Source organism: Hakea prostrata, chromosome 7 (genome assembly GCF_041222555.1).
Source record: "Hakea prostrata isolate BN-2017 chromosome 7, UWA_Hpros_2, whole genome shotgun sequence".
Lineage (NCBI taxonomy): Eukaryota > Viridiplantae > Streptophyta > Magnoliopsida > Proteales > Proteaceae > Hakea > Hakea prostrata.
The window spans coordinates 45,718,479-45,733,745 of record NC_142606.1 but is presented as its reverse complement, the minus strand read 5'-3'; the positions used below and the strand labels follow the sequence as shown (position 1 = coordinate 45,733,745).

The 15,267-nt window shown below is 36.4% G+C and overlaps 2 protein-coding genes across 2 annotated transcripts; both read right to left on the bottom strand.

Moving 5' to 3' along the window:
* Positions 1-2,293: 2,293 nt before the first annotated feature.
* Positions 2,294-5,428, bottom strand: LOC149011260 (glycerate dehydrogenase HPR, peroxisomal-like). Its single transcript, XM_089162914.1, has 7 exons — positions 5,192-5,428; positions 3,993-4,084; positions 3,716-3,790; positions 3,099-3,143; positions 2,873-2,987; positions 2,509-2,741; positions 2,294-2,360 (listed from the first exon to the last, which is right to left on the bottom strand). The coding sequence occupies exons 1-7, from the start codon at positions 5,262-5,264 to the stop codon at positions 2,358-2,360; spliced, it is 636 nt and encodes a 211-aa protein (XP_089019040.1). The 5' UTR covers positions 5,265-5,428; the 3' UTR covers positions 2,294-2,357.
* A 2,370-nt stretch (positions 5,429-7,798) lies between these two features.
* Positions 7,799-12,236, bottom strand: LOC149011259 (uncharacterized). Its single transcript, XM_089162596.1, has 6 exons — positions 12,149-12,236; positions 11,985-12,055; positions 11,799-11,907; positions 9,044-9,240; positions 7,924-8,123; positions 7,799-7,865 (listed from the first exon to the last, which is right to left on the bottom strand). The coding sequence occupies exons 3-6, from the start codon at positions 11,866-11,868 to the stop codon at positions 7,799-7,801; spliced, it is 534 nt and encodes a 177-aa protein (XP_089018722.1). The 5' UTR covers positions 11,869-11,907; positions 11,985-12,055; positions 12,149-12,236.
* Between the last annotated feature and the right edge of the window lie 3,031 nt (positions 12,237-15,267).

Here is a 15,267-nt window from a genome sequence, read left to right as displayed (position 1 = left end):
TTTCATCAGACTGATCACAGTGTTGAAACGGAATTATTCCGTTTAAAAAGGAACCATTCCATTTCATTAGACTGATCACAGTGTTGGAACGGAATGGTTCCGTTCATCAGACTGATCAAGTGTTGAAACGGACTGATCAAAAGGAACCGTTCCGTTTCACTAGACTGATCACAGTGTTGAAACGGAATTATTCCGTTTAAAAAAGAACCATTCCATTTCATCAGACTGATCACAGTGTTGAAACGGAATGGTTTCGTTCATCAGACTGATCACAATGTTGAAACGGACTGATCAAAAGGAACCATTCCATTTCACTAGATTGATCACAGTGTTGAAACGGAATTATTCCGTTTAAAAAAGAACCATTCCATTTCATCAGACTGATTACAGTGTTGAAACGGAATGGTTCCGTTTGAAAAGGAACCATTTCGTTTCATCAGACTGGTCATAGTGTTGAAATGGAATGGTTCTGTTTAAAAAGGAACCATTCCGTTTTAGCATATTCATGACCCATTTGAACGGAATGGTTCCGTTTCATCAGACTGATTACAGTGTTAAAACGGAATGGTTCCGTTTAAAAAGGAACCATTCCGTTTTATCTAGTTTCAAATTATCTCCATTTCCTCCAAAGTGCTTTTGAAACAAAAAGACATCGCATTCGTGAATTCCCTCTTGTACGCCCATCGACGGCTTTATTAACTTGGTTAAAAGACAAGTTAAATTTAAACTGTATTTCAAACCAAGTATTTAAAATGTTCAAATATTTACGTCTGATTCACGACTTTGGTGCTTTAATTGCCACCATATCTTTCAATAGCTTCACATGACTTCAGAATACGCTGCGGGTGAAAACGAAATGGCAATATTGCCAGTGTTTCCGAGAAACGCCAATAAAAGGAATTTATTGCGACACTTAAGAAACGCCGTTGTAGACTATAACATTCATTTTTTTCCTGGCGTTTTTATAAATGCTGTTATTAGAGTTTTTTTTTTTTTTTTTTTGCGGCGTTTTGGAAATGCCGTAGTAGATATAAGAGTTTAACTTTATTACCATCATTTTTAATAAATGCCATCATATGCTACTTATCCTGGTATTTTTAATAAACGCCGTCATATGTTACCTACGCCGGCGTTTATAATTTTTTTAATTAAAAAAAAAATTGGTTCCAAAAAGCCAAATTCAATTTTACAAATGAAGATCCAATTCCATCAATCCAAATTCAATTTTACAAATGAAGTACACTATTTAACAGGAGAGCTCTGCTTTATCCCTACTTTACAATTTTCATTTTTATACTTGCTCTCCAGTGAGCTTCTTCACCATAGATAATAGGGATAATTACTGTTGCCCCCTTGTACTCTGATTTTATTACTACTTTATCCCCTCTACTTTTACAAATTTCTAATCCAACCTTTAACTTTGTCTAAAATTACTAATGCCCCCTTCCGTTAAGCTGAGTTAGTTTACTGATGATGTGGCATCTATATATTTTTTCAAAAACCCATAAATAACCCTACAATTATCTCTTTACTTATTTACTCTTTTGCAAGTTATATTATTATCCTTAATTAACTATGGAGATAAATTAACTTTAAATTAAGTTTTCTTTTCTAAAAAGAAACTACTGAATAAAGAAAATACTTGATTTTTCTTCTCTAAAAAGAATTCGCCGAATAAAAGAAATATGTGATTAAATAAAATTTAAAATAGAAACTAAAATATTATGAAATATCAAATGTAATTCAAAATTGAAAATTAAAAATCTCTTAATATATGCTAACCATTGTACAAAGTGTGTGGTCCCACCAAAGCTAACATTTATTGTAGAATATGAGATTTTAAGGATATAATTGACATTCAATATAGTTTATAAAAATGAGGGTAATGTCATATTTTTTTAACTTCTTAATTTTAATAAAGGGCAAAATAGACATTACATATTTGATGTTAACAACCACTTAACACCGTTAGAAGTGAGGGGGGCAACAGTAATTTCATAAAGAAAGAGGTTTGATTAGTAATAAAACCAAAGTACAAGGGGGCAATAGTAATTATCCCTAGATAATATCAACTCCATATCATCACTTCTCCTCCAACTTACTCCAAGTGAAGGCAATTTCTTTTCCCTCTCAATAAGACTCTGAGCACTCAAAACAAACTTGATGCCTCTTCAGCTGTCCTTGATGATCGACAAATTAACAAGAACACAAAACATCAGTAGAATTGGCTGCTAATTAAGGAAGTAATGAAAAAGAAAGAATATTGTATTAACTGTTGGCCATAATTAGTTACCTGCTTGTTACTTTGTAACAGTGCATAGCAATCCAAGAAGGTTGTGTGCTTGTGCTGAAATTCTTTACTGTGATAGCAAAACCACAAAGGTTGTAGTGATACCGATCATCAATCTTGTTGTAGCATTTCTCACAAGAGTAGAACATATCCTTTATAAAGAGCCCACAGTGTTCACATTCTTTCCTTGTTGCTAATATGTAGTAGAGTACAGTTACCTCATTCATATGAAGATATCCATCGCCTTCTTCGTCCAACTCTGCGAAATGTTCAGGCTTGGGGCCTTTGTTCTCCATATTAGGAAGACTATAATTCCATAACTCTAGAAGCAACTCAACCACCAAGGTTAGAATCACCTCTGACTCACAAGGAGCAAAAAAGTTTCTAGGAAAGCCTCTTGGGACTGCAGTTTCAACAAATGACATAATATGGTTGCATTCTTGATCAGCTTCTGCAAAAACCAATTGAAAAAAAGATTGGTCATGCAAAATCTGTAAAATCTAGGAAATTTATGAATATCAAAGCCTAATTTGTAAACCACAAAATCTGTAAAATCTATGAATATCAAAGCGTAATTTATACCTAAGGCCTTTGCATTTAAAATGCTAGGACAAGCAGCTGGTGGTGGGGAGTTCTCATTAAGAAATGGTTCTACTCGGTTCGGATCTAACCAAATTGGGTATCCTTTAATTTTTCCCTGTAATAAACAAAAAATGTGCTTTTGTACATTAACAACACAACTCATAAAATTACAGTTTAGTTTCATCAAACTTGAGTAGAGTATTCAATTGCTATTCTTGTGAAATACAGAAACATTCAGAGCAGCCAGTGTTGCCATCCCTTCACGAGTCCACTACAAGAACCAAAAAAAGGAGATAAGTTATATTCAAAATTGAGCAGCACATAAAGGATTTCACATATAAATCATGTATATCAGTAACGTGATTGTAGAACTATCCTGTCCAAAGTTGAGACGTCATTTGATAATTATATGGCTCGGTTATACAAAAGGAAAGTCTGAGGATGTTCCTAATCTACAAAAAGAATTGTTAGTATCCCTCTTACCTTGGAAGCAGATGCAATATGGGGTACTACTCAAGTCAGCAAGTCCAGGCTTCATGAAAGGCTCATCCTGTTGAAAGAGCCACAAACAGTAGGGGTTGAGAAAAAAAAATGACTTGGAATTTTGACATGAACAAAGAATCAAACTCATGGACATGGGAGTCGCCTCATAGACATCAAGACCAACTCTAAACATAGGGTTCTCTTTTAGATGCTCAACAGAGCTTCTTCATCAACCACAGGGCCCCTACTACGGTTCACAAGGATTGCTTCCTGTAAAGAATATTGTTTGTCTCTCTAAATTTATATGCTGCTCATAATCAATTGAATCTTGGGAAAAAGTAGTTTGTACAGATAACTCACCTTTTTCATTGTTGAGAGCCTCTCTTTGTTGATCAGATGATAAGTAGTTTTGTCCAACACAGGATGAAGACTTATCTGTAAAGAGCATCAACAAGACCATTTTATTAGAATTGGATTATCCGATTTTAGATTATTGGAAAAGCCCCAGCTGTGCAAGTTTAACACTATGAAAATCTAAGTTTGTAAATATATGCACACTGATTGATTATCTAATATACATATTGAATACTACTAACACTTTAGATGTCCCAGTTGAGCACCAGATATTAGACCTCACCAAATCAGCCTCACGGAGCAGCTCTTCCATTGTAGATGCTCTTTTCCAAGTGACAGGCTTTTCACCATTTTCTTTCAGAAATTCTCCATAATCTGCAGAAGAGAAGCAAATAAGCTCCAACCAAGATATATCAGGAAACAAGTACAACTAAACTTTCATACCTGAGTTGAACCTTGTGAGCCAAGCCTATCCATTACAAGTTGAGTTAATTCAAGTTGAAGTTGACTATAATCTTTTTCCTTCTCCACTAATTTATGTTTGATGTCTTTGATCTCATTCTCCAACTTTCCAATTTTTTGCTGACTATTTTCTCTTTCCAATCGCATCTCATTGTCTTTCTGAGTGAGGTGACGACTAGTAAGTGTAACTCCTACACCTGCACCACGATCCCGCCCTGGACGTTCCTTCCCAATGACTACTCAAAAGCATTGTCTTGGGCCATCTGAGAAGTCAATCCAACGCTCAGCCCATTCTTTCCATTAAGACCTTTGCAAACCCCATCTCAACTTATTCCCAAAACCTTAATCTCACTCAGACTTAAACCAACTGTCAGAATTATCCACAATTCTAACTGGTTACCCCCCCCCATAGACTCCTAACAAAAACACTCAAATTTGGTTGAGTTATGATTAGACAAACCCAAGAATTTCTACATCATTCTCTTTCCAGAAATCTAAAACCCTACCTGTAAATTGCTGTCAAATCAATTCCATATACTTCACCCCCATTAAAACATTGTGAGACCTTCATTGTTATCCACTACACCCTCATTTGATATAAACCTTTCACTAAACCCCAGTCCAATAAAATCCTAACCCAAATATGACCAAATACTATTTTTTGGCCTAGTCAAGCCCACCTGTTCATAGCAAATCTGGTCATTAACTTCTACTGGTCCCCTACCAATCTAGAACTACATCAGGTAGCCACCCTATCTGCCTGGTATAAGGCTTTCTTAAGGTTGAGTACTCAATTAGGAGACAACAAATGATAGTAAGAGTTTTAGTTCACCTTCGCACTTTAATGTGCTGTATTGGACATTCTAGATTGTGTAGCATTATAGATGTTTACCATGAGTGCAAAACATGACTTCAAAATTAAAGAAAATGAGTTTAAATGAGACAAGCAAAAAGCTTCAGAGGCTGCATATTTGATGAAATTAGAATATGAGTTACTAATCTGAATTTCAGCAGGAAAACCTTGAGTGTTTTGATGTAAGGAAGCTTCAGAGGCTGCATATTTGACATGTTCCTGCAAGATCCAGTTATTCATAACTAGTAGAACATGATAATTCACTGGGAAAAATCAATCTTGTGCAAAACAATTGTATTTCATATTTATACTTCTAAGTCAAGGTACCATCTTTGTAGTGTCTAGAATTCAGACAACATAAATTATATTGCTTGCATCACTTGTCTAAGAAAGAAAAAGAGCTGCTCTTCACTAACTGCTGGTGTGAAAGTTGTGGGAGTAATTCTTCCTGTTTTCTTATATTAAATTAAATAAATAAATAAATAAATAAATAAATAAAAACACACCACATAGAAACCCATAGACATGCATTTGAGAAAGAAAGGAGTCATCAACCATTAAAATATGAAAGTTTTCACATGCATCCAAAGAAAATTTAAATGAGCATTCACCACCACAAGATGAACTCTCATTCAATCAGTGATTTTAAACTCAAAAATTCTGCCAAGTTGAGTGGAGTAGGCAAAACAATTTAGCCAAGACGAGGGTCAATTTAAAATTGTGAAGGACAAATATTGGTATAAAGTATAATAAAAACAGGAGAAAGGGGAATAGAATGTCATATAGGGGCAAATTTAAAGGGCATTCCTACAATCAGACCAATCTAAGGTGGAAATGATTTCAAAGTTGTTTGACAACAGAGTTTTGAGAAACAAACGCTTCCCTGTATGGTTGCTCCACCTAATCCCAATTTCCCACCACTTTTTCTCCAACAGATAAGGTTGGGGGTGTGGGGATAGGATGGCTTTGATCCCAGGCCTGAAAGCTTGAAGTCCACATGCTTTATCAGTGACCCTACCTAACACCTTTCATAAGTGTTTCAGCCATCTAAAAATAATTGCAACCCTCAAATCAATAGATAACTTCAGTTTTCAACATTAAATACGGATTCAAATGCTTTCAGGAAGTGGCACAAAAGCACACCATAAATTGTACTTTGATGGGAGGACCAGAAAATGGCGGTTGCCAATTGGATCTCCATGACAAGAACTGCAGGCATTCCAACCAGAGTGGTGTAGTTCATCATGTAAGTAAGGCACAGGCAGTCCATGGATAACTTTTGAATAAGTAGGTGAGCTTGGATCTACATCCAGTGTGGCCAAGTAATCAAGCTTCTCTTTTCTTGTTCCTGTTCAATAATCAATCATAATTAGAAATTGCCACACAAAAACTTGAAACAGAAAATAACTCAAATTATTGAAACATTGAGCAGGAATAGTGACTGATAAAAGCCACACAAGAAAAATCCAATTGATTCTCACTAGAAAATACATTGCTAAACAAAATCTATGCAGATTAGATAATTAACTATTCCAACAGATAAACACAGATATGATTAAAATTCATAAAACAGATTTACACTTGTACTGGTCAGCAGTCGCTATCCTCTTCTCTTCTTCTTCTTATGAGTGGTCTTCTCCAGCTTCCCCCGCTTCATCTGATTGTTGAGGTTTCCCCTTGTTCCCTCTATCTTCTTTATCCTTCTTTCTTCTCTATTTTGTCCCCCATTAGTAACCCTAAGAGTACCAAGCGAGGTTTAAAGTATCAGTATTGAGTATCATAGAATGGTGATTTTAAGAAACAAATGTTTACTCACTACCAGCTAATCTAATGGAGGTACAGAATCACCAATATGACAAGTTGAATGAGCTCTCACAGAAAACATGCCACTTCACTAAGAGATCCAGAAGCTTTACATCTTGCAGGCCCTTCTTATGTGTATTTTCCAAAACCTGTAGCATCAAAGAAAGCTGGTCCGACTCTCAATAGTTCAGATTCCTCAAGAAAGTTGACACCAGAACCCTTCAACCCCTTGGCTTCATGAGATCGGCAAGAGCTCGCAAATACTATTTTGTCACAATCATGCAACAGATCCAAAGCTGTTTATTCAAAGATGGAAAAAGTGCTTCCTACCATCTCCAACAATATATCAGATTCCTTTCTAGAACCAAATTAACTTATAATTATCCCTTCTTATCAAAAAAAGGGGAAAAAAGGAGAAAAGCTTATGATAATCCCCTTCCATGCTCCTATAACATAACCTTGACACCTAACTATCTCAAATCCCCCTAAGCCACACACCATATTCTGAACTAGCGGAATATCATCGATGTTGAAAACAGTTATTAGCCTTAATTATTACTTCCCAACAGGAAATTCTTTCTGTTTCTCCTCCACTGTAAGATGTCTTTTTAAAAGCAAATACAGTACACACAGAAAACAAAGCTGATCATCTGCAGCCAACAAGAAGAGTTTAACTCTGGAAGTCTCATCCGATGATGTAGTTTGATGGGTGTTTGAGAGACGAAACTAGTGTCCCTTTGCAAACTAAGGCAAACAGCTTCAAATATTTGAACATGCATCATATCTATAGCCTTTGTATAAGGTTCACATGATGGAATGGCAAAGACTGTAACATTACTATGAGTTTCGTACAATATCGATATACAAATGACGACTTAGAACCAAATGAAATCACACACAAGCAGACACAAAATGAGGTCAAATATTGGTGGAAGCCCAGGAATGCCTTGTTAAATTCTTTTTCTTCTGGATCAATCCAAAAGGAAACTGGAAGAAAAGGGTACAATGGAGAAATAAGGAAAACCAATTCCAGCATCACTACATTCAGAAGTAAGAAAGAAAAATATTTAAAGAACAAGTTTATGCAAGCAAATACCGTGTGATTGGATCTTTCAACTTGTCCATGATTTCTTCAACAAGCATGATGACACGAAGTGTGCAACGATCTTGTTTCTGTTCTGGAGAAGCAATTAACTCTTGGTCACAAAGATCCATTTTCACACAGAAGTCCTCTGGATTTATTGTGCCAAGCTCCATGAAGAAAAGTGGGGCATAATAGTCCACTAACGTGATGCACTGCCCAAAAAATAGATTAACATAAAAGACAAAATGTAAAATAGTTCCATGAAGTCACTAAATGTGAACAACAAGATTAGGTTTCAGAATTTCCACATAGCATCCACAGATATCAAAAGTCCTACGTTCAAGTTTCTCTGGGGCCCTTCCCTGTTAACAAGATTTTCAAAAACACTAGCAGCAAAAATAGATGCCTACTATAGCTCCTACTAAGAATACATTGAGGCAGATTATCCTTTTTATGGGCAAGAGAAATCACTGTCTGGTCATGTAGTGCCTGAACCAGCATGGAGGCCAGTGAGAGTGCATGTGGGGCCATCATCTTAGATGCAATTTCTATTTCACGGGTGGCAAAGTGGTACTTTTACTTGAATTTGTGTCTGGGCATAGAAGCCACACAACAAGCAGCATACTTTTTCCCATAACATGAAGTTTGCCTTACTTACCCATTCCATGTAAGGCATATTGAGGCAAGGTTAACTTAATATTGTGTAACATATTCATCATAACGAATCAATATGCATGCTCATATGTTTCTAATCATTAGAAAAAAATTCCTACGCTATTGAATCCTACTTGTGTCTATGACAATCAGGACAAGGAGAGGGGAAAGTGAAGGTCATTTCTGAATCACTCAGACAATCTAAAGTTTTGGTTCAAGATCTCTGTTTTCCATATTCCTACCAATAACATTGTCTATTTAAGCAATGAACTCCCCCTGTGGTATCATGCCTACCACTTGCATAGGCCATTTGAATCAGACAGGCAAACATTCAGGAATCCAAAGCAACAATTTGTCAAGATATGTAGAAGAAGCTTCAATATACAGCTAAAGAAATAAAAATAAAAATAAATGCAGCAGCACATATAACATAGTTTATTTCACAACAAAACCACAATGGAATGGGATTGATGGCAACCTGCTGCCTGAAGGTGGGCAGCTTATGGCAGGCAAGATGAAGATTCTCAATGACCTGTTGCTGGGCCTTGTTTTCACTAAGATACTCTACTGCCTGAGCAGTGAACTTCTCACACATTGCACACACTCTTTCATCTTTTACAGTAGTTGAGGAAGCTTGAATCTTGTTTTCATGTACCTCATAACTTATCTGCTGACCTACAACATGAAGCAAATAGTCATTAACTCTTTTTTTTTTTTTTTTTTTTTGCCAGATAAGTCTCTCCAGGAAGAGTGAACATGCAGATCTGATTAGAACAAGAGAATTATTACAAGATCTCAAACTCCTCAAACTTAACATGTTCAAAAATCTCTTATCCAAGTTTTTGCCAGCTTATGGAGGACCATTACCAGCACGTTTAACGATATGCATCAGTGTTAAATCTCAACTGCAACTGGAGGCACAAAATATGCATGTGAAGACAAAGTTGAAGGCATGAGGTTGGATGATATAGATGTTTATTGGGCAAGTACAGCAACCATAACAGCAAGGGAAAAAAAAAAGGAATAGAGCATACAATCCCTTTAAAGACATTTGGGGCAGGAAAAGATAGTTTGTTGTTACGTAGTAAAGATTTTGTGGAATTTTTCTGATACAGCACAACCAGAAGTTACTGTTTGTGCAACAGTAACGTGAAACAGTAACCTTGGCGATAATTCTTCGTATTGGGTGGCCCCTAAGTCCAACTTGCAAGGAGATAAAGTAGGAACTGTTTTCATGGGAGTTTTGGAGATGGCTTAGGATTTTGTTATTTATTTATTGGGATAATTATGTAATTAGATTTTTAATTCAGGTAGAATATCTAGGATCAGTTTTTTAGTTAAGTTTTTAAATTCCTAAGAGTCCTACTATGATCAGTATTTTTGCTAGTTTTAAATTACCAAGAGTCCTATTATAGTTGTTTTGTATTGAAGAATGTCTCTTTTACTATTTAAGCAATTGTAATCAGCTTATTGAGGATGGAATAAAAAAAAAATGAATTGAAGCTTTAGCTTTGTGTGTTTGCAGCCCCTCTGTCTCTCCTCTTCTTATTTTTCTTCTTATGAGTGTTCTTCTCCCTCCTCCCCTTCTTCAAGTCTAGTTCTTCTCAGATTTCCCCTTCTTTTCCCTATCTTTTTTTAACCTTATTCTTCTCTCTATTCTGTCCCTCATTATTTCCTCTTGATTCAATGCAAGAAGAATAAACAAACAAGAAGACTAAAGATGATGCATGAACTTGGACGTTGAAACCTTCTTGAACAAAAGATGAAAAACACACTAGTGAGCTTGAAGGCATACTTGAAAGATCAGAGATCATTATGGCCCTAGCATCTACCCAAGTGGAGCTGATGGCCAGTACAAGAACAAACAAAAGCCCGAATCTCACACCCATTATGCCTGCAGCGAAAATTAGTTAAAATCCAACTAGTACAATCTCATTTTGGTTAAGCCATTTAAGCATCATGGATCCTTTTTCATTAATTTACATATTGTTAGTTCTAGCAACAAGACCATTCTAAAACTAACCAACAGACATACGACTCTATCACTGAGAGAGTATAAAGACAAAATCATGGACATAGTTGTCAAGGTGGCAGGCAAAGTGACCATGGCAGTGGAGAGGGTCCAAGAAGCAAGAGTTTGGATGCCTTGATAACTATGATCATATGGGCACCAATAAGATTCATAATTGATCTCAATACAAATGTATAGGCTATCTGCCAAGAATTAGTTTATATCATAGAATCCAGGACAACATTTAAGTCAACAGGTATTTAGAAGACGTTCTCATCCCCAAATTCAGGAAGAATATCAAACACCGAAAACTAGCAACTTGGCAAACAGGGTATTAGGATTTGGTAACTATAGCTCATGAAAAGAACAATAAATCTTATATAGGAGTTCCAGAGCTACACCTTCGAAGATAACAACTATGAGAATAGAACTCTGTTTCGGAAACTCCTCTCGTTGATTGATCCAGGAAGAAGAGTTATCTATTTATAATACTTAGTCTCTCACAATCCTATCATGGTACAAAGACTAAATAACACAAGTCCAGGTCTCGTATGATTTGTTTGAATTTGAATTTACAACAAACTCTAGTCTTTATCCTTAACAGAAGCAAGAAGGGGGGAAAATGGGGCTATTCCACTTCGGGATTCATACCACGAAAAAACAAATCCCAACCAAAAGCAGCCGGGCAATAGTTCAAATATGATACTGACAAGACAACAAGTCATTCTACTATACTGAAACAACATATGAATACACAAATACCACAAGAAAGCAGAGAAATAACACCAAAAACACATACCCAAAAGCTAGATTGTTCTTTTTCCCCTTTCCAGCCAAAAGGGTAGGAGATTAAGAAGAGGACTGATTCAATATCTGACCAACTTAATGGGTTCTCCAAAAAAAAAAGTTTAGAAGGAAAAATCCAAGATTGAGTGGTTTGTACTTCAGATTTTTAGTACACTAACAAAAAAAAATAAAACTCAAAAGGAAAGCTTTATCGATTAGGAATATCGGAGGTAACGGGTAATTCAGAATTTCAATTTCTTCCCCTCACATTTCAAGTATATAATGCACTTCAACAAGGAGAGATCACAAAAATGAATAAAAGTTGCAGTCAATAGTGAAACACACTAGAACCTGATGGATGATGCTTCTAGCTCCAAAATAAGATTCAATTTAACAAAAATAAAGTATTTATTGAAAGAACTAAGCAAAGATATACCTCCGCGAACGTCAACAATTTTGGTTAAAAGAGGGTATAAAATGGGTAAATTTGAAAAAGTGTAGGACATTTTCTCTTCGATAAGTTCCAAGTTTGAATAGTTTCATCTCTGTAATCAACAAAAGAATGGCGTCATAAACTCAAGCTTGAGAAGCAGGAACCCTAAAATCGAAGAACTGTTCTAACCGTTTCTTGCACCAACAACTCCTGAGACTCCCTTTCATATTTCATCCAAATCGATTTTGAAAAACTTCAAACTGTAAATGATTTGAACAAAATTTAGGGGCTCAAACTGATGGAGAATCGTGAGAGAACGAAGAAGAAGAGAGGATGAAGAAATAGATTCAAACCTGATGTTTTTGGGTCTTTTGTTACAAAACCCGAAAATTGCGCGATTCTGATCGAAAACCCAAATTTGAAAATGTATATATTGTTTTCATCACACAAGACTATTTGTTTCAAGAACCACGAAGTAAGAACTGCAACGGCTATGGTTGAAGAACCGAAGAGGGATTTGAGGGTTTCTTCTTTCTTCTGCTTCAAGATCCTCCTTCGATCGAAAATTGGGTTGAAAACCTGCGACTGAATCTTGGTATTCCTGCTTCAACCTATAACTCTTCTGCTTCGATAAAAACTGGGAAGCTTTTAGGTTTGCTTCTTCTTCTTCAAGAACGTTGGAACGAAGCTTCGTCTTCTTCTTCTCCTCTCCTCTGGGATGCTGCTCAAGCTTCGTCGTCTTCGTGTTCTCCTCTGCGAGTAAAATTGATGGATTTGGGGCTTTTGATTTTGAAATGAACTAGTTTATGTTGTCCTGCTTTTGATGAAATTTTGAAAACGTGTTTATGATTTTCAAATCGTATATACGAATACAATTGTATGTATGTTGTGTTTTTAAAATGTATTAACCATTTGGTATGGAATACCAATACTTCAGTTACAAAAACCATTCGAACCGCCCAACTCGAACCGCTGGTTTGTCATTGGACCGAACTATCAGCAAAAAGTAAGCATTAAAGGTGGGTTTATATTTTTTTAATAGAAGGATGCAGCCAGCCGTCCGATCTAATCGGACGGCCGGCTTGACGGTCCTGCGCATTAATTGTGCAGGACCTTAGCAAAATTGGGTTAGATTGCATGCTAACTAGAAGTCAAGATTAGACGTGCACCTGCTCAGAAAACAAGGAAAGCCAGAGTGGCCAGATCGTGGTGATTGGCAGGCCACCCCAGATGCTAAAGTCAGATTGTAAAGCAACCTTCCCCCAGTGTATTAGGGTCTTAAGAATCACAAGGTGAATTAACAATTAGGGATTGAGAGTTAGAGGTTTGAACAACTACTTTACATTGGGTGGGGGTATATATACTTACCCTACTTAAAGGTGTAGGACATGTCTAGTCAGCACTGCAGGTAGAATGTGTCTTACTTAGGCTCTTTTTGGTATCAATTCTCATTGTCTATTATGAGATTTTTTCATTGTTTTAAATGATTTGGCATCTATTATCATTTTGATTTTTATTTAAAATAATAGAAAAACCTTCAAAATCCATAATGGACTCAAAGTCCATTGTGGATTACGAGGGACAATTCATTCTCTTCATTTATGCGGTGGCACACTTGAAATTTTAAAATCAAGATGGGGGTATAATGGTAAAAATGCATTATTTTATAAAAGTCGCTCCCAATCCCTCTCAAACCCTAACCCGAGCTCTCACTTCTTCTCAACTCTGAAGTTTGAACAGCGGCTGCTCAAATTCTCTCCTTCAAAGCTTCTCGCTACTGCTACTTCATGGCGTAAGGATTGTTAGTGGAGATGAAGTGGAAAGAAAGCCAAGGAACTGCAAATATGGCTACAAATTGGTTTACCAAAAAGGAAGACCTAAAACTACTACCTATGCTGTTTAATGACAAGCTTCCGGACTAGATGAGCTACTAATCTCTAGAAACAGAGAAATCCATAACCGATCAAGAAGAACGGAGTTGTAATTCCTCTTAACGAATGAACCCATCTCTGATTTGCTTGGCATTAAGGCTAACAGGAGTAAGAAGGGGTTGTTGAGCTTTGGTGTCAACTTGCTGTATTCGAAGCGAAGCAGCTTTGAATTTCATGGTTTCAGCTTCCTTTGAAGTTGTAGAATCAGATTGGTGAAGTGCAGGTTGATGGTTTCTCATGTCTCCCTTCAAAGCATAACCCAAGTGAGAGGGATTAAGCAAGTCAGTGGGGAAGAAGTTGTATTGCAGCCCAGCCGTTATTGATTCTTCCTTAGCTTTGGAATGTTGAAACAGAGCAAAGTTCAGTGAGCGAGAACTTCCACTGCTTCTGGGTTGGTTTCTCAACTCCTTCTGGTAGGTTTGGTGTGATCTATATTGGAAGAGAATCTGAAACGGCAAATGTATAGGAGCAAACAGAGGAGAAGCCTTTGTTTGTATCAATATTCCATCTATTTAGGAGAGCCTTGGTGATCTTCCAATTGTGCATTGTTATATCTGCCTTACTGTTTTTGCAACTAGTAAAGATGGGCATTCACTCTTTATTTCTTGTATTGGTGTACAGATTTTTGTGAATTTTTTTTCTTTCTTGTTATGATCTTTTTTTTTTTGGTCAACTCTTGTTATGATCAAAGTTAATGGTGCTGCATCGTTGCGTTGGTACTGTATGGTTTTTTAATTTTCGACTGATTGATTGCTTTCGAAATCACAGTAATTTTCTTTAATGTAAGTGAAACTACAACATGTTTCCGTGGATGATATTCTGCCATTTAATACAATAAAAACAGCTCAGTTGTTATCCTAGCTGAATGTGGTGAAGGGCTGGTGAGGAGAAGAGGTGACACTGGGAAGAATCAGATTTGCAGGGCAGAGAACAATGGCAAAATCAGACTTTTTTTTTTTTGGCTTTTCTTGGTGCACAAGCTTCAGTCCACTGGCTTCAACCAAACTCAAACTTTCAAGCTATTCCATTCTATTTATTCAATGATGGAGTAAGGAGGTAATTATTTTATGTTAATAAAATTGTAGAAATATCCCCAAGGAAAGCAATTCAAGAATGGTCCTTTACAATATGAAGAACATCTACGAGAATTATTTCAAGGATTTGTTGCTGATGGGAGTGGTACCATTTGCACAAGTGAAAATGAACCACCATCAAAGATGAGATCTGCTTCTAACAGTGCTGTTGACTTGGATATTGATGACTCAAGTGATGATGAATTGCCAAGTGAATTGTCAAAGAAAAAGAAAAAGAAGCAACAAAGAAGTGCATCAATTCTAGTTTGGTACCCATTGCCGATGATGAAGTCTTGGACATTGCCGATGTGGGAGGCCGCACAGAACAATTACGATGGGAAGCATATCGAAAGGAAATTGCAAAACAAATCATGGAAGCTTATTAGGATAGATGATGAATGTATTGATACTTATTTTCTTTATAAGTGTTTGATGTAATTTTAATTTTAATAGACATTACATTGATAT